The following is a 22,804-nucleotide window of genomic DNA, read 5'->3' on the forward strand; positions in this document are numbered from 1 at the left end:
CTGGGGAAGATAAGAAAAGTCTTCACCTGATGCCAAAACAGGCCACATCTTAGGGGTCAGGCAAGCCTTTCTGAGGAGGCCGGTGCCCAACTTGCATGCTATTACTTAAAAAGTCCTTTTTCTGGGAGCCATTGGCTCAGAATGCCCTCTTTCAATTTGCCACCCAATTCTCAACTGTTGAATTGGAATGAGGGGAAGCATTTCACACTGCCCACTGGTTTGCCCCCAATACCACAGATGGAGGAGCTTGTCATGGCAGCTTAAAAAAACCAATAACATCAGGAGGAAACCTGGCAGCCCTGCAGTTTGATGGTTGCTTTTTTGTTACAGTACCATGGTAAACACCCCTTTCCCCTGAACATCCACATAATGGCTCAGGGGCAAAATTGTGCCCCAGCTTTTCAAAGGCTTGATTCTCTCCCCCCCCCCCAATTTACTTTACTACAGCCCTAGAGCTGCTCACCTGATTTCTGATGGTAGGGACACTCAGAGAAAGGCCTCAGAGGAAGATCTTAATTTCCAGGCCGGTTCATATGGCAGCAATATGTTATGGCCGCAAAAGAGGCAAATTCAGTGTTGGGAATTATTGAGGAGAGATTGGAAAATACAACAGAATGTAATGTTAGTATATAAACTGGTGGCACCCACGTGTAGAGTACTGTAGTGTGTACATTTCTGGTTCTCTCCAAAAGAATATTATGGAGGTGTTTTTTTGTTTAAAGGAAAATGAAAAAATGACAACACACACACACACACACAGCAATTTTATGTGATTTCTCCCTGGCAGTTTACATCACATTTTAATCAGTGTGTGTTAAGAAGTCTGCCCACAGAGTCTCTCATAAAGAAAAAGAAAAAGGCTTTTCAGTTTGTAAGAAACAAGAGATTTGTGTGCAAAATCCCAAAAAGAAGCCTAGCATTAACACCTCAGCGATGCCTGCACTTGTGTGGGAAGCTTATTCTTACAATGGGTACCAGCTTTGCTATGGAGCCTGACGACTCACAGAGGGGGATCTGTTTGTGCAGCAAAATACAACTCTGGACCCCAAACCAATGCCTAAAAAACAGGGCGGACTCCCAAGAGCACAAGGTTTGGTCATCCCTTGCTTCACAGATCTGGGCTTTTTGATTTAGAAAAGGGGGGGAAAGACCACAAAGGTGGAGTATGACAGAAGTCTGTGAAATTATGAACAGCGTAGGGAAAGTGAATAAGTACTCCGTCTCAAAGCTACTAAAACCTCAGTTTCACTAAAGCAGAGATGAGGAACTTGTGGCCTTGCAGATGTTGTGGACTCCAGCTCCCATCAGCCCCCGGCAGCATGGCTGATGGCCAGGAATGATGGGAGATGTACCCCAGTAACTTCTGGAAAGCCAAAGATTCCCCATCCCTTTACTAAAATCTCAAGCGACAAGCAATAAGATTGCTGGGTGGGGTTAACAAAGGAATGCAAACTGCTGCTCCCTCAAGTAGACAATATACACAGAGAGAGAGAGAGATCTCCACATGTTATTTAGTGCATGCAAGGCACCGAGAGGGACACGGGTGGCGCTGTGGGTTAAATCACAGAGCCTAGGACTTGCCGATCAGAAGTTCAGCGGTTCGAATCCCCGCGACGGGCTGAGCTCCCGTTGCTCGGTGCCTGCTCCTGCCAACCTAGCATTTCGAAAGCACGTCAAAGTGCAAGTAGATAAATAGGTACCGCTCTGGCGGGAAGGTAAACGGCATTTCCGTGCACTGCTTTGGTTCGCCAGAAGCGACTTAGTCATGCTGGCCACATGACCCGGAAGCTCCCTCGGCCAATAAAGCGAGATGAGTGCCGCAAGCCCAGAGTTGGCCACGACTGGACTTAATGGTCAGGGGTCCCTTTACATTTACCTTTTAAGGCACCAAGAACCTTCATTTCTTCCACAACTGGCAACTAAAGGAGATGTGTGGGAGTTCCCAGTGTGACTTCTCCCTCATTCCCTTCTCTTGTCTGGCGGGGGGTGACAGGCTCTAGCCCAGCGGGAGGACATGGAAGAGCGGATCACTACTCTGGAGAAACGCTACCTGAGTGCTCAGAGGGAGGCGACCTCTCTCCACGATGTCAACGACAAGCTGGAGAACGAGTTGGCCAGTAAGGAATCCCTGTACAGACAAGTGAGTCCCTTACTACCTGTCTCTCTGTGTCCTCTCCTGGCTGAGTAACCTTGGCTGTTCCCAACACCTCCCTCCTTAAACCTGGTTGTCCCAGGCATGCTCTCTCTACGCTTCCTACGCATGCCGGTGGTTGTGAAGAAGTTGCCCCTGTCTCTTTCCAGCGAGTCCCTATTGGTGTATGCAGTTCCAAATGATGGAGGTTCATTACACCTTCCTCCTCTAGCCCAGCTTTGGTGGACTTGGAAAATCTCATTTCCGGGCTGTTTTATCACCTTCCCCAAATTCCTTGGTTCTCTCCCTGCCCTGCCCTTGTCCAAAGCATCAAGTTTGTTTGGGGTTGCTGCTTGCAAGCCGTTCATTGACAAAGCCATCGGACTTAACCTTTTACCCTGCGCAGAGTGAAGAGAAGAACAGGCAGCTACAAGACTGGCTGGAAGATGCCAAGCAGAAGCTTCAGCAGACCCTCCAGAAGGCCGAGACCTTACCTGAGATAGAGGCCCAGCTGGCCCAGCGAGTGGCAGCCCTCAACAAGGTACTTGCACGACGGGGAGGAAGTGGCCAGTGCGCCACATGGCTGGTGGAGGAAGTGGGCAACGAGGCACACCTGCTGGAATCAGAAAAAAAGGAGATCAAATGGGAGTCATGGCTTAACACTCCCCTTCACTCTCTTCTTAGATTAGCCTCAACCAGAGCCAGGGCCTTTTCAACACTGACTCCAGCCTGGCGGAACGCTCTGTCTCATGAGACCAGGGCCCTTCAGGATCTGATTTCTTTTTGCAGGGCCTGTAAGACAGAGTTGTTCCACCTGGCCTTTGGCTTGGAGTCAATTTGATTCCCTCCCCCTCTTTCTTTTTTTCCTTTGTCCTCCTGTGATGAGGCTGCATTTTAATGTTTTAATGTTGTATTTTAATCTTGTTTTTAAGTTGTATTCATTCAACTTGTTTTTATTATTGGTTGTTAGCTGCCCTGAGCCCGGCCTTGGCTGGGGAGGGCGGGGTATAAAAAATTATTATTATTATTATTATTATTATTATTATTTAGGCAGAGGAGCGCCACGGGAATTTTGAGGAGCGCCTGCGTCAGCTTGAGGCCCAGCTGGAGGAGAAAAACCAGGAGCTCCAACGGGTGAGGTCATGATGGGACGTAGGGCAGGAGTTTGATGGGAAAGTGGGGTACCAGGAATTGGAAGAAAGACTATAAAGTAGCTCATTGGTGGAACATGTTGCTCTGTGTGTAAAAGAGCCCAGGTGCATATTCTAAGGGGCCCAGACCCCTTCAGACCCCCTCCCCAATTGACTGTGATGGGATGCCCCAGCCTCCCTCTCTGCCACCATGGCATGAGAGTGCAGGTAAACTGCCTGATCATCCACCTGACTCCCTTTCTCCCTCCTCTCTTCCCCTCTGATGGCCTTGGCCTGAACCCTTCGCCCTACGGGGCCCCTACCACAGAAGGGATTGCTCCTGGGCCTGCCATCGCCCCCCAGTGATTCCACTGGCTCAGCTTCTCAGCGCCATCCCCAGCCCAGGCAACGCTATATCTCCCGTGCCCGGAGCCCAGCTGCCTGGGTTTTGGAAGAGCTGGGCAAGGGAGGGAAAAGGCGGCACAGCCTCTGCCAGGCCGGGGGCCCTCACTCTGGGCTACACTCACCTGGCTCGGGCCTGCCTCCCTCCCTCCTTCCAGCAACCTTCTGGCAGGGCTGGGCCCCCCAATATTTTGTTCAAATTGGCACTCCTGCCCACGTGCAATCCCTGGCAATTCTAGGTAGGGCTGGAAAAGGCCCCTATCCAAAATGCTGGAGAGCTGGTGCCACACAGTGTAGACAGCACCAAACTAGATGGACCAGTGGTCTGATTCAGTGTAAGACAGCTTCCTGGAATCCAATTTTAGAGAGCTTTTGTGGATACAGAGGCAATAAAGCATTGTAAAATCAAGTAAGGAAGAGGGGGCTGTTGGATGTGAGCAAGGCAAGACAGTGGGAGGTGGAATCGGAGGTGAAGGTTTCTGGGAGGTGAATGAGAAAGGGGTTGTTGCCCTGTCTCCAATGCTTGCTGCCTCCTTTGTTAAAAAAAAAACCAAACAAACAGGCACGCCAAAGGGAGAAAATGAACGACGAACACAACAAGCGCCTCTCGGAAACGGTAGACAAGCTGCTCTCAGAATCCAACGAACGTCTCCAATTGCACCTCAAGGAACGGATGGGGGCCCTGGAGGAGAAGGTAGGGTGTGTGGGCTTGTGGTGAGAGGTAGGGACATGGTTAGGGGAGAGCTGCTTCGGAGCAGCCATATGTCTGCTGTCCCTGTGCTCGTCAGGTGGGTGGAAATCAAAGGGAGGAACTGTCAGAGCCAAGATATGTGGTGGGGAGATAAGGATTGGCCCTCCGGAAGGAAGAAGATGAGGTGTCTCTGGAGCACAGACTTCACCTGTTTGAACCTCTTGAGGTCTCGAAAGGTGGTACTATCTGAAGCCTTGCCCTAACAATTTGACCAGATGAAAGGCCAACAGCTCTATTCACATTCCCTCAGCAACCACAGCTATGGCAGCCATGTTGGTTTTCTGAAATACAGTCCACTGGCAAGTAGATAAATAGGTACTGCTGTGGCGGGAAGGTAAACGGCATTTCCGTGCGCTCTGATTTCTGTCACGAAGTTCCGTTGCACCAGAAGCGGTTTAGTCATGCTGGCCACATGACCCGGAAAGCTGTCTGTGGACAAACACCAGCTCCCTCAGCCTGAAAGCGTGATGAGCAGTGCAACCCCATAGTCGCCTTTGACTGGACTTCTAGGGGTCCTTTTACTGAGAACTCTGGTTCTGGATTACTGTGAGTAAAGAAGCATGGCCACCATCACAAAAACAAGATGGCAGCCATGTGTTTTTTAGTCATAATGCACCAAAATTTCCGTTTCCATGTACTTCAGGAAAACAACTGCTAGTTCCAGTCAAGGGAACCACCCACCCAGATGCCAAGCTAGAAGGGAGCCCAGGAGGTTCTCCACCAAGGGCCCTCATGTGAGGGACATTTAGGACTCTCAGTGTTAGGCAATTGCTGTGATGGTTTTGTCTGCCATTGGGGTTGGTCTTAACAGCAGAGGCAACTGCAGAGAAGAGGCCACAGCCCTTCAACGCAGCTTCAGTCACCTGATGCAGAAAAGCCACCTGGGTTGAGTCTTCCACGTGGGGTGATGGAGAATATGGGGCATTTGGGAAGGGAGGGAGAAACATTCTCTTGCTCTCACTAAACTCTTTCCTTTCCCCCCCATCAAGAACACACTGAGTGAAGAAATAGCCAACATGAAGAAGGTTCAGGATGAACTACTGGCAAACAAGGTGAGGCTAATTGTGGCTGAATTACTATCAGAGAAGGTGAAATTCACTAGTCATGAAATCTAGAAGGGAGAAGAATGTCCTGAATTTGCAGGGTGAGCTAAGGGCTAGAGGAAGAGGAAGGGAAACTTCTGGGAGTGTCTGAGGGCTAACAAACAGAGGCAGAATCCTGCTAAGATGGAGGCGTTGTGGGTGAGTGGTTTGCCTGTTTGCAAGCTGGAGAGTTTATCAGTTTGGGTCGGGAATGCATACAGAAGAAACAGATGCATTGTTTTTGGGGTGCTGCTAGATCCATTCCTTTCACTGAAGGTTCAGTAACCTCCGTGGCAAGGAGCCCCTATTATCAGTTTAAGATGGTATGCCAACTACACCTTTTCCTGAACATGAATAGTTTGGCCACTGCGACTCAGGTTTTGGTAACCTCACGATTGGACTACTGTAATGCACTTTGTGTGGGGCTTCCCTTGAGACTCATTCGGAATGATGTGGCCAGGTTGTTGAGTTGAGCACCTAGAGAGGGGCATTTTCCACTATTGCCCATATTCTGTGTAATACTCTTCCCTCTGTCATATGTTGTTGGCATCCATCTGTCTTGGGGGTGAAGTCAAACTTCTGTGTCAGCAGCACCAAAGTAACCTCCCTGGGCAGTGTGTATGGAGGTCCTGGGCTGCCCAGACGACAAGACCTGCCTCTCAGCCTCAGCGATGTGGTCCAAAAGAAAGCAGAGCAATACCTTTGGTACCAGCTTGGCTGCAGGCATTGCCGGAAGGAGGCGTACAAGGCACTGTCCAACGATCTCGGGGACTCGGGATTTGTGTAAAGTTTCACTCCTTAGCCTTTTACAGTGGTACCTCTGGATGCGAACGGGATCCGTTCCGGAGCCCTGTTTGCATCCTGAAGAGAACGCAACCCGCGTCTGCGCATGTGCGGGTTGTGATTCACCGCTTCTGCGCATGTGCGTGACGTCGTTTTGAGCATCTGCACATGCGCGAGCGGCGAAACCCGGAAGTAACGTGTTCCATTACTTCTGGCTCATCGCAGAGCGCAACCCGAAAGTGCTCAACCTGAAGCAGCTTTAACCCAAGGTATGACTGTATTACACTCTTCTGTGTTTAGCTGTTGTATGCTGCTTAGAGATAAATAAAATAATATATTTTAGAAATACTATATCTTTAAAAAAATTAATATGATGGAGGGCTTTGAAGTCTGCTAGGTTGCTTCCAAGTTTTTGTTTTTTTTAAATAACAATTTTTATTAGTTTTCAATTACAATATTCCAATAATAGCCTCATTATAACAATGCCAAATTATAATACAATTACTAATACCAATCATTCAGATGCCCCACGTGCTAGAATTAATGGTTTGATGGTTTACTTTATTTCTGCGTTCCAAAATCTTATTAATTTCAATTACACTCCAGTCAAACTAACAATCCCTTATACAACAACTGCAATTCTAACGACTTCCATTTGTATTGACACATTAAATGATTTATAAACATACGGGTGAAGCATTCAAACGATGTTCTTCCTGTGTGCGGTAGTTATTCTGTCCTTGATGTTTCTTCTTGTCCTTGTAAAATATTATGTCTATCTTTTCCTGGTTGTTGCTGTTGCTTCCAAGTATTGATGGCCTTCTTTGCACATGTCCTACAGGAACAACTCTTAGCTGAAATTGAGAGGATGCACATGGAGATAGACCAGTTACGCGGGCGACCTGTCTCTACCTACTCCCGGTAAGAAGGCTCCTCCCCCTCTCAAATTACATTAACCGGTTTAGTGCAGCCCTACCCGCAAAATGACAGGATTTCAAGAAAATCTTGTTACATGGCTTCCAACGGGCTGAGTACCTGAAAGACTTATTTGGTTCAGGGGGGATTGGTGGGATCAAACCCCTTTACTTGCATGGTGGAGACCCTCTTCCTGGACACCCTTGCTCATGCTTCTCATTTTTCCTGCTCCACGGAGGTCCCTGCCGGGCAGCGCGTTGGAGCTACGTTACTCCCAGGCGCCCACGCTGCCCGTGGGGGCCCACGTGGACCATTACAGCAGTGCTGGTGTGGCAAGACGTTCAAAGAAGGGCCGCTGGACCGTCAAGGACGAGGCTACCAAGGTACGGGGTTGTTGCGTAGGGCTGGGCATGAGCTTTGAAGAGGGCGGGACAGGGCACCCAGAGCTGGCCCCCATACATTTTGGCATGTGGGGCGAATCACAAAATGGCAGCCGCCACCCACCAGGGAAGAAGGGGGTGGGAGAAGATCAACACCAGGAACAAGGGTGGGAAGAGGCCATTGGCGCCATTGATTCACCAAGTGTTTCCTGCTTGGCAGGTGTTTCCTGCTTGGCAGGGGGTTGGACTCGATGGCCCTTGTGGCCTCTTCCAACTCTATGATTCTATGATTCTAAGTGGCCACTGTAGAGGCTGCCAAGGGGGTGGGCACATCCGGCCTACAAGCAGTGTGCCGCAGCTGCTGCTGCTGCCACCATGGCAGCAGCTATGGGTGATGCATTCCTTGGAGGTTGGATCTGCTGGCCCTGCAAATCCTGCTGCCTGAGGCAGTCGCCTCACCTTGCCTCATGTGTGGGCTGGCCCCGGGGGCACCCAAAAAGAAGAAATGAGTTGGTTTGGAGTTCTGGGATGGTACTAGCAAAGGTCTAGTGTTTGTATCACTGGATTAGAACACTTAACAGATTCCAGTTGCATTCCATTAGGAGCCACAATTGGAAATGGTGGCAAAGGAGATTTCCAGAGCAACAAAGCTATTGCTGCCATAAACTCTTCCAGGCCCTACCACCCTCCCTGCATCCAACAATTCATTTTCGTTCCTTCTTGAGCCTGTGATTTTCCATTCCCCATCTATGCCTTTTCAGTGGTGGCACTGAGAATGTGGAATGCCCTCTCCAAATGTGGAGGCCTACCAAACTCCTCCTATTTTAGTTTTTAGACATCCGTTAAGGATGCTCTTATTCTGGTGTGCTTTTTAACATACAATTTTTTTAGCCTGCTAATCTGCTGTATCCTGCTTTTAATGTGGCTGCTGTTTTAAGACGTCTGTTTTCATCCCGATTATCTTTTAACGTTTGTCCATGTCACTATTCTTTATGGCGTGTTTTTATAAGGTTCTTTGTGTATGTGTGTGCATGATCTAAACAGAAAAGTGGGGCGGAAATGAAGAAAAATGCCAGACCTAGACAGTCTTGTGGATGCATGGCTTTAAATGGATAGTGCAATGGGGCCTGACAGGAGGAACTGTTGCTTGTGGCAGGGCAAATGGTATAGAGCAGTAGTTACATTACTTTACTTTCTCCCCTCATATTTTTTTTCTTTCTCTCTCTTTTCAACCTCAATTTCCACTGGACACCCGCCTGGTGAGTCTCCCTCTTGACATCGTTTTTGTGGCAAAGGCTGAGCTCACAGCAGTGCAGTGCCAGGAATCAGGGCAGGGGGCGAGGCGAGACGAGGGCCTTGGTTTCCATAGCAACCATGGTCCCATCACCACCCAACTGAAGTCTGTGCTGCCTTTGAGGGGTTTTGTTGTTCTCTCTGGTGTATATCCAAATATGTTACGGGGCAAATGGACCACACGCCCTCCATTCCCCTTCTTCTTGCTTTTCCTCTGCAGGTGGAACCCTCTCAGGAGTGGGAACGCGCTCAACAGGCAGCTGGAGGCCCTTTCGAAGGCGGCTTGGATGGCTCGGATGAAGACGAGCGTGATCCTCTCTTCAGCTCAGCCGACCTGCTCTCCCCCAGTGGGCAGGCTGATGTGCAAACCTTGGCCATTATGCTACAGGAGCAGCTGGAAGCCATCAACAAAGAAATCAAGTGAGTTGTCTCGGCCCTTTGCAGCAAGCCTGCGCAAGTATTTTCCCATGATGCACCTCTTTGCATTCCTGTCATTGAACATAGATAATTGCATACCCTCCAACATTTCTCCAGTGAAAATAGGGACGTCCTATTCCTCCACAACAACAACAACAACAACAACAACAACAACAACAATAATGTTATTATTTATACCCTGCCCATTTGACTGGGTTACCCCAGCCACTCTGGGTTGCTTCCAACATATATAAAAACAATAGAACATTAAACATTAATAAACTTCCCTAGTCAGGGCTGCTTTCAGATGTCTTCTAAAGCATGCATAGTTACTTATCTGCTTGGCTCGGGGAGATACCCTCCAACATTTCTCTGATGAAGATAGGAACATCCTAAGGTAAAGTGGGACATTCTGGGATCAATTCAGAAACTGGGATGGCTTCTGTAAATCCGGGGCTGTCCCTGGAAAATAGGGACACTTGGGGAGGGTCTGTGATAATGCCTTGTTTATTCCTAAATTTAGGGCATTTGATTCAGACAGAGTTGATTTGGTGTTCAGGAAATCGATGAGGCTTGTTAGTCATGACAACTAACTTTTCATATTGATTTCAGTGGGACCTCAGGGCAAGTAACTTAGTCTGGATACAACCTAGAAGTTTTGATTTTTTGTTTAAAACGCACATTATTCAGGTCATCTTAACGTAGATTACTGATACACTGCAAGTTGTTCTGTCTTTATGGACAGTTAATAGTGCCTTGTTTACTTGTTCAGTTGTAGCTGGTTTTGCGTGCCTCTTCTGTACCTGCGCATTGTTGGCAAGCATTGAATTTCCTATCCGGTGCTGAATTTGGCAAGCACTATATATATATATATATACACACACATATATATACATATATATATACACACACACACACAGGGGACGTGGGTGGTGCTGTGGATTAAACCACAGAGCCTAGGACTTGCTGATCAGAAAGTCGGCGGTTCGAATCCCTGCAACGGGGTGAGCTCCCGTTACTCAGTCCCTGCTCCTGCCAGCCTAGCAGTTTGAAAGCATGCCAGTGCAAGTAGATAAATAGGCGGGAAGGTAAACGCCGTTTCCGTGTGCTGCTCTGGTTTGCCAGAAGCGGCTTAGTCATGCTGGCCACATGACCCGGAAGCTGTATGCCGGCTCCCTTGGCCAATAAAGCGAGATGAGCGCCGCAACCCCAGAGTCGGTCACGATTGGACCTAATGGTCAGGGGTCCCTATACACACACACACACACACACACACACACACACACACACAGAGCAGCAGCAAAGGCTGAGAAAGCAGTAAGTTTCTAGAACTCATGATTGCAAATTTATTTGGGAAACTGGATTAGGAAAGCACAATAAATGAAGCAAAAGGTATTCAGATCCACTTTGTTTACTGAGTGAAGATTTCGAAAAGGGCAAGGTACAAAGAGAGAGAACAAATGGCCGTGATTACCCCAATATTGCTCACGCTTTCCCCCTCTGCTCTCCTTGCAAGGCTGATCCAGGAGGAAAAGGAATCCACAGAACAGCGGGCAGAGGAAATTGAGAGCCGGGTGACCAGCGCCAGCTTGGACGGGTCCCTGGGACGCTACCGCTCGGGCACTTCTATCCCTCCCTCTGTCACCAGTTCCACTCTGGCCAGCCCGTCTCCCCCCAGCAGCGGCCATTCTACTCCCCGCTTGGCGCCCCACAGCCCTGCTCGCGATGGAGAAAAAATGGTGTGTTGGGAGGTGGGCCAGGGACATGGTGGGCCCTGTCCGCTTCTTCTTGCTTTCAGTTTTGAAAGATTTTCCCTCAGGAATCTTTGTGTTGTGTGTGTTTATTCTTAAATGAGCACATGGAAGCCCCTCGTTCGCAAATGATTGGTTCATCTGGTCCAGTATGGTTTCAGCAGAGCAGCCCTTCAAGGCCTCAGGTTGAGGGTCTTCTGGGCCTTTCTGCCAGTAATTCTTCAATTAAAGGTGTCCGAAAATGAAGCCCACCCAGGGGTTGTGTGCCTCAGAATAATAGATGCCTGGGTGGCGGCTGACCGAACGAGTTGTGGGCTTCCTGGAGGTATCTGGGTGGTCATTGTAGGAAACAGGGTGGTCCAGTGGCATAGCTGTCAACTGTCCCTTATTTGGTGGGAAACTCCCTTATCCCAGCGCTGTGTCCCGCTGCTGTCCCTTACTGATGATGTCCCTTAAATTTCCCGGGTTTCAAAGGAAGCAGCTCCTCTCCCTCTCTCCCTGCCGGCCAGGGAGGAGGGAGGCTCCAACTGTGTTGCTTGGCTGCGTTGCTCACCCAATAAGGAGTCTAAGAACGACTGGGGGGTGGAGCTTGCATGCCTTGTGCTGATCAAATCGGCCGTGTTGCCTGGGGCTCGCCTTTGCTCAGCGCTTCCCAGCGGAGAGGTGACGGTGGTTTTCCTTGCTGCATCCTCTTTACCGGGTTGCTGCGCTGTGGGAACATCGCTTGAGGCTTCATTTTGGCTGCTGGCTGGGCTTTCTGCCTTTCGCTCGGAGGGGCTCAGAAGCTGAACATACCTGTGCCCTGAAAATCCCTTATTCTGGCTGCCAATCCCTTATTTTCGAGGCTTCTGGTCCCTTATTTTCAAATCTGTAAGTTGACAGCTATGTCCAGTGGGCCTGCTCATTCGTTATGGACATGAGTAGGAACGAGATTAGGAAAGTGAGGGTGAGTGGATGAGTGGACTCCATAATGTTTGCAGCAGGCCGCTGAGGCAGAATCAGGTGCTCAGGTAGTCAGGGCCGCACACAGATTCCTCAAGTGCTTTGGTTGGTTGCTGGAGTTATCAGGTTGGGAGGGTCATAAAGTTGTCAGCCTCTCTTGGCTTGAGAGATTCCCAGAGTGGCAGCCTTCCCTTTTTCCTTAGTCTCTTTCTTTCTGCCTCTTTCCCCTCCCAGCAGAACCACGTTGCCAAGGAAGAGGGGCGAGGGTCCGAGGAGAAAGCCCTGGCCTTGTGCGAGCCCCCGGCTCCCTCCACCCCCCGCACGATGCGTCTTGAGCGCATGACCCAAGCCTTAGCTCTGCAGGCTGGATCCCTGGAAGATGGGAGGGACCTGAGAACCAGGTAGGTTGCAAGGGGTGGGACAGGACAATAGGGATCTTTTAACATATTATTCAGGCCACTTCTACCAGTGTGAACATAACTGGAGCCTTTGGTCTTCCTCTGAGGTCTTCCTCCAGGTTCCCCCCTCTCATGGAGGTTTTTTGGGGGGGGGGGCAATGAAGGAGAGAGCCTTTTCAGTTGTGGCTCTCTTCCTTGTGGAATGCTCTTCCCAGTGAGGTCCACCTGGCACCATTATTATTATTATTATTATTATTATTATTATTATTATTATGGGCTGTCCCGTGAATCCGCTGGATGAAATAGCGGAATAACGTTACCTCAGGAGAGTGAGGAAAATTTTCAGGGATGATTCACCTGCCCTCAGGCAGAAGATATAGAAGCATGATTAGTCGCACCAACAGGGTAAAGAACAGCTATCTGTGGGCTGCTAGGCTGCTGAATGAAAAGATAACAACAGGGCAACTAACTTTCAGGTTTGGTGGGTGTGCGTCAGTAAACGAGGGGAATTAAGACTAAGAGAGCTGAGTGGGGGGTGCTCGTGTAATCTCACTGTATACAAGTGACAATAAAGTATTTCTCTCATTAATGTGGTTTTGGCGCCAGGTAAAAGCACACCTCTTTTGATGGATTGTGCTTAGCAGGGGTTGGAGTGATGAGGCCAACTGACAGGGAGGAAGATCTTCTTTTAGGTTCTCATTTTAGGGTAGGAGCCTCTCTGGAGGAGCAAGCCTTTCTTATTTAAAAATAATCCCTTTCTTATATTGTCCATCTCCCCCCCCCCCTCTCTCTCTCTCCACCCACCTCCTTCCATTGTTGTCACAGCATGGGGTCCGATGCCACCAACAGCAGCCAGGACTCCTTGCACAAATCCACCAAGAAGAAGAGCATCAAATCTTCCATCGGGCGTCTCTTTGGCAAGAAGGAGAAAGGGAGGCTGGGACAGTTGGGCCGTGAGTCCCCCTCGCTTGGTATGCCTTTCCCAACCCAGAGCCTCAGTTCTGTTGTCGTTCCCCCGCCCTCCTGTCCGCCGTTCACATCCACTTCCTGCCTTTCCCTTCAAAAAAGAATTATTTCACATGTCCCTGTGGAACCAGGCATCAGGAACCTGTGGGTAGCCTTCCCAGTGTTGCTGGGTCGCATCTCCCATCATCACTAACCACTGACCCTGCTGGCCAGCTAAGGCTGATTGCAGCCTTGCCTGCTATGGAACCTGGCTGTTCCAACTATCAGTATTAAGAACTAGCAAAGAGACGTCTTGCTCCTCTGTCTCCCCACAAGAATGTTGCTCCTCAGTAACCTCTACTTGTGCGCTTATTATAGAATCCTTTAAGTTTCTAGCCCTCAATTTTTTTGAATCCAGTGCCTGGCTCCAAAAATTCCACAGTTTTTGGGGCACATGCCAGGCCTGGATAAGCATTGTGGCCTTCTGAGCTGGGCTTCGCTTGTGAGAGCCGCTGTTCTGTAGGTCTCAATCCCAGTCCCTGGGGCCCTTTCCAAATAATCATCTCATCGCAGATAGGAGGAGAAGGATGCTGTTCCTTTGCACAAGGCTTCTGGAGGAGCTCAGGAGAGATTCACACTGTCTATGAACTCTTCAAGAGTCTTCCATGTCATAAGGGACCATACTTGCACACAACCTCTATGTCATGCAAAGGGCCTTAGCCGAGAGCAACACAACAGGACTTGGCAGGTGGAGGGAACTGCTTGTTCATAGCAACCCCATTCTGCCCACTGATGCATCTCTTGCCTCTGGACCCCAAAAAACCTTGGCACTGATGGTAGCAAAAATGTCCAGGGTTCCTCTGTCCCATAGTTGCAGCTCCCTCTGGCTTTTGATGCTGCTTGTGCCAGAACACTCAGAAATACTAGCCCTGTTCAGGTCTTCTAAATCTCTCAGGCAGTGAGAGAGAGCAGAGGTGAGCGTGCTAGTTCTGCGTGTGCTTCACCATTGTCACCACTGACCATCCCTGTCCTCAAGTTGGAGGGATAACTTCTTAAGTGGAGAACATTCCTGTAATTCCACCCCCTGTGCAGTGGTGTAGCATGGGTTGCCAGTGCCCCGGGGCTGCACAGAGAGTGGAAGGAAATGGATGGAGTACGCATGTGCATTCAACTGCCTAACAGCGTCCACATCGCCCTGGACATCACAGCCGCAGGGGTACGAAAAGAAGAGTCATTCCATTGTCTGAAGAGGTCACTTTCTGTTTTGTTTTTTTTAAAAATAATATTTATTACTTTTCCAACAATTTAAACACTACAAAAAACAAAAACAATACAGTACAATACACAAACACTACATAACACTAACACATTAAACTAACAAAACAAAACAAAAACAATTTAAAGCACATCAAATAATTTCCATATCTTATTTCCACGACCTCCTCACACCTCCCTTTTTGTATTCCACTTCTATTAATTGTTTCAGCAATTCCTTTCCATCTTCCTCTGTTTTCTATCCTATAATTATCTTAGCACATTCTAACCTTATTTTCCCTTTAATACTCTATTAATCTGTTTATACTTAATTCCTTATAACATTTCTACTAAAGCCGTATAACTTCATTCCAACATTTTTCTAACATTCATCTTTAATACTCTATTAATCTATTTATACTTAATTCCTTATAACATTTCTACTAAAGCCATATAACTTCATTCCAACATTTTTCTAACATTCATTAAATTTACAGTATTTCCGTAAATAATCTTTAAACTTTTTCCAGTCTTCTTCCGCCGACTCTTCTCCCTGATCTCGGATTCTGCCAGTCATTTCCGCCAGTTCCGTATAGTCCGTATAGTCCATCAACTTCATCCTGGTGATCTTCTATCCGATGCTCTTGGCTCTTTTCCAAGTCCCTTCTGGTTCACATGGAGAAGCTGTTCTCAACAGAGCCCAATGACAGAAGCACACAGCTGCATTGAGGCAGTACCGAATGTTGACATTTTGCACCTGGTGCAACCACCTCTGTGCCCCCATGCTATGCCACTGCCCCCATGCCATTTAGAACCCTTGGAAATCAGGGTTCTAGAACACACAGGGGAACCCACATGAGCTGGAAAGGCTCCCTGTGACAGATGTCATCCCTCCAACTTGGGGGCAACAACAGCGGTTTGGGGTATAGGGCAGAACTAGCACATTCACCTTCGCCACCCCAGCTCTCTCGCATGAGTCACTGGGAATGCCTGAATGCGGCTACTGCCCTCATGATGGAGATTACCAGAGCAGATGGTCTAGGGTCCGGATGCCATTCTCTGTTCGTAACTTGCCCATCTTTCTCCCTAGCTGGGACACCGTCAGACGAGATGTCGCCTGCAGATCCCCTGGGCCTTTCCAAACTGTCGGGACCAGTGGACAAAGACCGTAGGAACAAAAAGAAGTGAGACGTGGGCAGGGGTAACTGGCTGCAGGTGGCAGGGGTAGGGCAAAGGGGTGGGAGATTAGCAGGGGGAAGAGCTTCTCAGGACATGGGATTGCGAGACCTGGTTGCGCTGGTTTGTGGATGAGTCACAAACACGCCACACACCTGCCCCCTCAGCTTCCTGCCTGTGAATTGAGCATGAGTGTAAGTTTTCACTTGGGCTTGTTGTGCTGATGAACAAGGACTGTACAGTCGTACCTCGGAAGTTGAACGGAATCCGTTCCAGAAGTCCGTTCGACTTCCGAAATGTTTGAAAACCAAAGCGCGGCTTCTGATTGGCTGCAGGAAACTCCTGCAGCCATTCGGAAGCTGTGGAAGCCCTGTCGGACATTCAGCTTCCAAAAATCGTTCAAAAACCAGAACACTCACTTCCGGGTTTCGATAGTTCAGGAGCTGATTTGTTCTGGGGCCAAGGCGTTTGAGATCCAAGTTACGACTACTGTAATGTCGAACTTTTAAAATTCCAAAAGGAACGCTTTGAGCATCCAAGCACATTTGCGTTGATGGCTGGATTTGGGAAAAGGGGGATTTGTAGTTAATTATTTTTATTGTTGTTTCATCCATGTTTATCTCTCTCTCTTAAGACCATGGTTTTGAAGCAGCGCACAATAATATTTTCCCCAAAAAAGATGCTGTAGAGAAAATCCAGTTAAAACTCATAATAGAAAAAGTTCCTTAAAATGCCCAGTAAAATAATTTTAAAAGTCTTTGTCAAGCAACAGAAGTTCAAACAATATGGAACACACAGCTCTGGGTACATACAGGCCGTAGGTCTGAGCCATGTGGGACAACCAATAGAGAATATATAATTGGATGTAGACACCCCTTGGATTTTCAGATCTTCTTATTTCTCTTTCTCACAGGCATGAGCTGTTAGAAGAAGCTTGCCGGCAAGGCCTGCCCTTCGCTGCCTGGGACGGGCCCACTGTTGTCTCGTGGCTGGAGGTAATGAGGAGGGAAGGGAATGCGGGCTGCAGCAAGGAGAATTTAAACTGAGCTATGTGGATGGGGCAGAGAAGGCAGATGTTTAATCATGGGACGCAAAGTGAAAAACAGCCCCAGCCCCAGTCCCAGCAGAATCTTTTGGACACCAGTTAAAGCATGGCCGAAGGCCTTATTCCCATGCTGCATGGTGGCAAACCCTGCTTTGCCACTGAACAGATACACTCCACAAAGAGATATAGCCAAATAACTGCTGGGGGTGGGCACTGGTGGAGGAAGAGGAGTGCGGGAGGAGCAGACAGCCCCCGGCAGCACGATCCTGGTGGGGTGCCATCGCCTCCCCTGCAGGCAGCGTGCCACGCCCCTGGGATGTGCACCAGCGCCACCCTGTCTGCTCTCTGCCCTGGTGCTGGAGCATGAAGCTCCGCCATTGGGTGGGGGGCAGTTGTCGGGACTGCAGCACATAAGGAAAGTCTGGATGCTCGCCTGCCTCCAGTCCCATTCCTGATTTCCCTCTCTCCTCTCCTCCAGCGCATGGCATTTACGTTTTTAAAAAGATCACTTGCAACTTCCAAGTATTGTACAGGCTGCGACCATTTTGCATGGGGGTTCTGTTCCCAGCCCCCATGCGTGTTGGTAGAGCATGTATGAGCACGCTCCATTCTGCCCCGCTCCCGTTCCACCCCACTCCCACTCTTGCATTCTTTTGGGTCCAAAATCAATGCGGCGATGGCCCATCAATTGGACACGCCCAAAATGGTTGCTGCCTGTATTTTTCAGTAGGGCCAAACTGGGTGTACTCTTTACATGATTAGCAATTTTAGAGCAAGCAGTTGGTGTGTTGAGCACAATTCAGACTGAGCCCCTGGTAGGGTCAAAATAGGTGAGTTTAGCCAGGACTCCCGCACCTGCCTTTTTAATGATGATGATGATGCCATTGCTAGTTTTGGTGCTTAGTAGGTCAGTTATTTTCTTAACTTTGTTTCTTAAAGGCAGACCTTTGCTAGAAGGGGAGCTGTGGGGATCTCAAACAGAGCAAAAGAAGAGAGATTTTAGGAGTTCTGCTTTCCCCAGAGCTGCATGGCCTCTCCTTAACTACCTTTCCCCTCCCGTTTGCTCTCGACAGCTGTGGGTCGGCATGCCAGCCTGGTACGTGGCTGCCTGCCGCGCCAACGTGAAGAGCGGTGCCATTATGGCCAACCTGTCGGACACAGAAATCCAGCGGGAAATTGGCATCAGCAACCCGTTGCACCGGCTCAAGCTGCGACTGGCCATTCAGGAGATGGTGTCGCTGACCAGCCCCTCGGCCCCCGCCACTTCCCGCACGGTGAGTGAGGGCCTGCTTCTTCAGTCGCCCCTTCTGTCGGAGGAGCCGAGACCAGTGAAGTTGGAACAGTTTCTTTCATTAAATAATAATAATAATACTGATAGCCATCTCCTTTCTTTTGCTGCTGCTCTTGCTAGTCTACTGGGAATGTGTGGATGACGCATGAAGAGATGGAATCTCTCACCGCCACAACAAAGCCAGTAAGTGGCGCAGCTGTGCGCATGCTTCCTTCGTGCCCACTTGTTTCCCTGTTCCAGGATCTTACCTTGCTGTTCCTGAGCAGCGGGCAAGACTAGCAGCGGCCTTCTTCCTCTGCACTGACCTTAGCCACCAAAACTGCTTCCTCTTCTTCTCTTTCCTGCAGTTGCCTCTCCCTCCTCCTCCTTCCAGAGGCGGTGTTTAGGGCATTGTGGTGGCACTGGGTATGAAGCTGAGGCGGGCGCCTTCTCAAAGCCCGATAAATGCTTGCCCGGCTTTGGGAAGAAGATGGCGTGAAGGCTCTGACAGGACCCTAGAGCCCTTCTACCTCCTTCCCAAAGCCAAGAAAGTGTACCAGGCTTTGGGAAGGAGCAATGAGGGCTCTAGGACCCTGCCAGAGCCTTGCGCCTCCCCCCCCCAAGCCTGGAACACGTTTAAGCCAGTGCCGCGAGGGCTGTGGAGAGGGCATCCAATGTTGGCTTTGTACAGGGTGACATATTACCAAGGTCTTCCCATGCAGCTTCCTCTGCTGTCTGCTGCCTTTGGGGTCATCTCGCTCCAAGGAACTCTGTGGACCCTTCCTCTGAGTGGGGCATTGTAAGCAAGGCAGCCTTGGGAGAACGCCTGCGCCGCTGCCACGTTTGTGGCAGCAAAGACTGTTGAAAAGCTTCAGAGCAGGCGCTCCCCAAGGCCACCTTGCCCACACATGCCTCGCTCTGAGGAAGGCCCCTTCCTCATGTTAAGACGCAGCTGAGTGACACGGACGGCACTTTAGCAGCCTGGGAGCTCCTTTGCTGCAGTGGCTGGGCGGCGGCAACACTCTAAGAGTCCCAAGGAGAGCAGCTGCAGAGCTGGAGATGGTGGCTGCTTTGCAGCTGGCTGGCCGGCCAGCAAAAAGGTGGTGAGCAGCTAGGCAGGCAGTAGAAGCAGACAGGTTAGGTGAGGGCACCAATCTGCTGCCTCTTCCACCTGCCGCTTGAGGCAAGAGGCTCACCTCAACTAATGCCCTGTGTGGGCATATGATGGCGCTTGTATGCACCTGGGAGGTCAGAAGATGGCGCTTGCCTATTTCTCTGGGGACTTGCTGGGTCCTTCTTGCAAGCGGACGCTATTTACAGTGGTGCCTCGCAAGACGAAAAGAATCCGTTCCGCGAGTCTCTTCGTCTTGCGGTTTTTTCGTCTTGCAAAGCAAGCCCATTAGCAGATTAGCGGATTAGCGCTATTAGCGGCTTAGCGGATCAGCTGATAAGCGGCTTAGCGGATCAGCTGATAAGCGGCTTAGCGGCTTAGAAAAGGGAGGGGAGAGGAAAAAAACCCGCAGGAACTCGCAAGACATTTTCGTCTCGCGAAGCAAGCCCATAGGAAATTCGTTTTGCAAAGCACCTCCAAAACGGAAAACCCTTCTGTCTAGCGGGTTTTCCGTCTTGCGAGGCATTCGTCCTGCGGGGCACCACTGTATCCCTTTCTCTCCTTCTGTTGTTTTTGCAAAGGTGGGCTCTGTGCTTCCTTCATGCATATAGAGGCAGGTGAAGGGTGCTTGACGATGGCACTCTAGCTTATTTCTGGTACAAATCCAGCGGGTGGACAGATCAGAAAAGTCCATAGTCATTTCATGTTGCAGGATGCCACTTTTAATGCTTGGGTGTGCTTTTTAAATAAAGGCAGCTTGCAGGTCAAAGGTTAGCGCACCATGTGCTAGGTTTCTGCTTGTAGGGAGATGGTGGCGTGTATGTGTGTTGTGAACAAACAGAATGATCCCAAAATATGATCCAAGCTGTATTTTAAGTGATGTAACCTATTCTGCCAAATGAAGACTCCAGTTCATTCTTCTGCATGTGCAGAGTAGGCCTGATCTGAGATCAAGTGAGAAATTCTTAACTCTGAGCTGTCAGTGGTCACATGTGCAAGCAAACTGTGTTTAACCCTGTCTTAACAATTCCTTTCTGCTTTCCTTCCTGCTTTCCATTTAACCTCTATCCAGGAGACAAAAGAAATCAGCTGGGAGCAGGTATGAGAGGGATCTGCACAATAGCCCTCTCTGTCCTTGCATGCCTACTTGTCTGTGGAAGAGGAGGGGGTGCGGGTTGTTTGTTGTTATTGGAGAGCGTAGGGCTGGGGGAATCTGCAATACTTCAAGAGAATGGGTGGTTCTCCCATTGTGTAGATTCTTCTGTTTCAGTCTGTAGCAAAACCAACAGTTCCACTGAATTCAATGGCCGTCTCCCCTTAAACCAAAAGGACTTCCCATTGTATAACACATTTAAGGATGTTCTGTGCGATGTTTTGTTTGAACAATATTATTAGCACAGGTGCCCTGTGTTCCATGTCTATTTAATCCGGGATGGCTGCGTTTTGGGACAGAGAAAGAGCATTACAGATCTGTTTGCACCCTTTCCTTTCTTTTGTCCCTCTCATTGTATTGCAAGTATCCGCCTGCTCTTTCTATGCTTTCTGGAAGAGGCCATCTGTGATGAGATGGCGCGAGAGCTGCTTCACACACCACCAGGGATGGGGGAAAAGGTGGGGGAATCCAGGACACATAATACTCTGCTTTGGGGAATGGGTGAAAGGGGAACTTGCCCATCTGCCCTGGGCTGAGATGCGCAAGTTCCAACAGTGCCCAGAACCCACGCCATCTTGTCGCAAGAAAGAGGGGCATGTTCCGCTCTCCGGGAATCACACTGGAATTTAGGGAAAGCACTAATGTCTGTTGCTCAGGGATCTGCTACCTTCATTGCACTGTAACGTCCACTAAGTCTATAAGCTGAAAAAGAAAGCGGATCAGAGAACCAATGGATTTGAAGAGCAAGTGAGAAGAAATTTTAGTTTCCCCATTTTTAGAGTGGAGAGAGGAGGGCCTGATGGGCTTTTTGCTGCTTTCCTACCCATCCACCTCCCCGAAAGTTTGCATTTTTTAAATTCCTGGTTCCATTTTGTCCTGAAATGGGAAAACTAATGCTAAGGACGTGCGCAGCAACTTTGCTGAAGCTGGGCAGGTCTAGGTCCAGTAAAGTATCTGGCTTGGGAGACTCCCTAAGGGACATTATTAACAGCAACAGCAATAATAATAATAATAATAATAATAATAATAATAATAATAATAATAATATACCACCCTTCACCCAAAGATCTCAGCTTATTGGTTCCATGAAAGAAAGGCAGCTTATAAATGCAGTAACTAAATAAATACAATACAGTAGATGCACAGAATTCAGAAGGAAGGGTTGTTCTGAGAGAGGTGAGGGGGATTGGGGAAAGGTTTGTAACTGTGTTAATTAAACAAGCATCGCTAATTGCTCAAAACCCAAAACATACATAGTGTGTTTGTGTGTGCGCACCTCCCTCTCACTCACACGGTCTTCCTCCCTTCTCTGTTTCCCAAGATCCTGGCATACGGTGACATGAACCACGAGTGGGTGGGGAACGACTGGCTGCCCAGCCTGGGCTTGCCCCAGTACCGCAGCTATTTCATGGAGTCGCTCGTCGATGCTCGGATGCTGGACCACCTCAACAAGAAGGAACTGCGGGGCCAGCTCAAGATGGTGGACAGCTTCCACAGGTGAAGAAGGGGAACCCAAGGGCTTGACTGAACCTTCTTGTGCTGGTCCCAAGGGTTAACCATGCAGCGAGGTCCGAATCCAGTCTGAGGTTGGGGGTGCGGTATGGAGGCTGTCCGTCAAAGCTGAAGCTGGGTCCAAGGCAGGGAGTCGGGTGAGGTCAGGAACTCTGGCAGGAGAGCAGGACAGGGTGCAGGCAGGAACAGGCTACCAACAATGTTGCTCCCACAACCTGGGACTGGCTGGCTTTTATCTGCCCCGAGGCATAGGGCGGCCCTGGTCCACAGGTGACTCGCCTCTCCTGGCCTGGAGGCGAGCACACCTCCTGCGGGAACTTAGTTCCCTCCACCTCTCTGCCCTGAGCCTCTGCAGCTCAGAAGAGGCTGGAGGGTTACCGGACCCAGAGGCAACCTCAGCTTCCTCTGATGGGACTGAGAGTGGAGCACCTGCAGGCAATGGGTCCTCCATCACCTCAGGAGCCAGAGCAGGCTCAGCTGATGCCTGCACCTGAGGATCCAGCACAGGTGAGGACCCTTCAGGCTCAAGCCCCAGCCCCGGCTCAGCTGGTTCTGGAGGCAGCGACTCCTGTGCAGGCTGGGATTCCTCAGGTTCAGCCTCCGAGTCCGAATCCCAGGCCATCACACTTCTACAGATAAGATGTGTGCATCCACATTGAAAAGGTAGTTTTACAGAGCAGTCCTGCACCTGTTTGCTCAGGAGCGAGGGCCTACTCCTGTATGAAAGAGCAGCCATTGTTGCGAATAACGCTTCCTGTAATGGCTCCACACACTCGCTGCAGGGGATTCTGGGAAGGGCGAGGGTGTTGAGAATAGTGATAAACAAGCACCAAAGTGCCCACCTCCCAAATCGTTTTCTGTCTTCTGCGTTAAAACCTTAAGCTTGGAAGCTTTCAATGGGATTCTCTGAGCATTTGACAAGAAGCTAAATTTGAACCAAGAATTTGCCCACGCATAGTCCAG

The 22,804-nt window shown here is 49.5% G+C and overlaps 1 protein-coding gene across 11 annotated transcripts in view; it reads left to right on the forward strand.

The window, feature by feature from the left end:
* The window catches only part of PPFIA3 (PTPRF interacting protein alpha 3), a 53,060-nt gene that overhangs the window by 22,659 nt on the left and 7,597 nt on the right, over positions 1–22,804 (forward strand). For 2 of the 11 annotated variants that reach the window (XM_081837612.1, XM_081837621.1), the window contains 17 exons: positions 1,994–2,140; positions 2,538–2,672; positions 3,182–3,265; positions 4,226–4,357; positions 5,404–5,466; positions 7,121–7,200; positions 7,433–7,577; positions 9,088–9,287; positions 10,801–11,023; positions 12,212–12,378; positions 13,201–13,346; positions 15,665–15,758; positions 16,664–16,745; positions 17,869–18,069; positions 18,207–18,269; positions 20,249–20,275; positions 21,651–21,826. In XM_081837612.1, coding sequence (XP_081693738.1) covers positions 1,994–2,140; positions 2,538–2,672; positions 3,182–3,265; positions 4,226–4,357; positions 5,404–5,466; positions 7,121–7,200; positions 7,433–7,577; positions 9,088–9,287; positions 10,801–11,023; positions 12,212–12,378; positions 13,201–13,346; positions 15,665–15,758; positions 16,664–16,745; positions 17,869–18,069; positions 18,207–18,269; positions 20,249–20,275; positions 21,651–21,826 — 2,165 coding nt within the window. The remainder of the gene's footprint in view (positions 1–1,993; positions 2,141–2,537; positions 2,673–3,181; positions 3,266–4,225; positions 4,358–5,403; positions 5,467–7,120; positions 7,201–7,432; positions 7,578–9,087; positions 9,288–10,800; positions 11,024–12,211; positions 12,379–13,200; positions 13,347–15,664; positions 15,759–16,663; positions 16,746–17,868; positions 18,070–18,206; positions 18,270–20,248; positions 20,276–21,650; positions 21,827–22,804) is intronic. The other 9 variants (XM_081837618.1, XM_081837615.1, XM_081837616.1 and 6 more) reach the window with 9 other exon arrangements.

The sequence above is a fragment of the Podarcis erhardii genome (genome assembly GCF_964252035.2).
Source record: "Podarcis erhardii genome assembly, chromosome: 13".
NCBI lineage: Eukaryota > Metazoa > Chordata > Lepidosauria > Squamata > Lacertidae > Podarcis > Podarcis erhardii.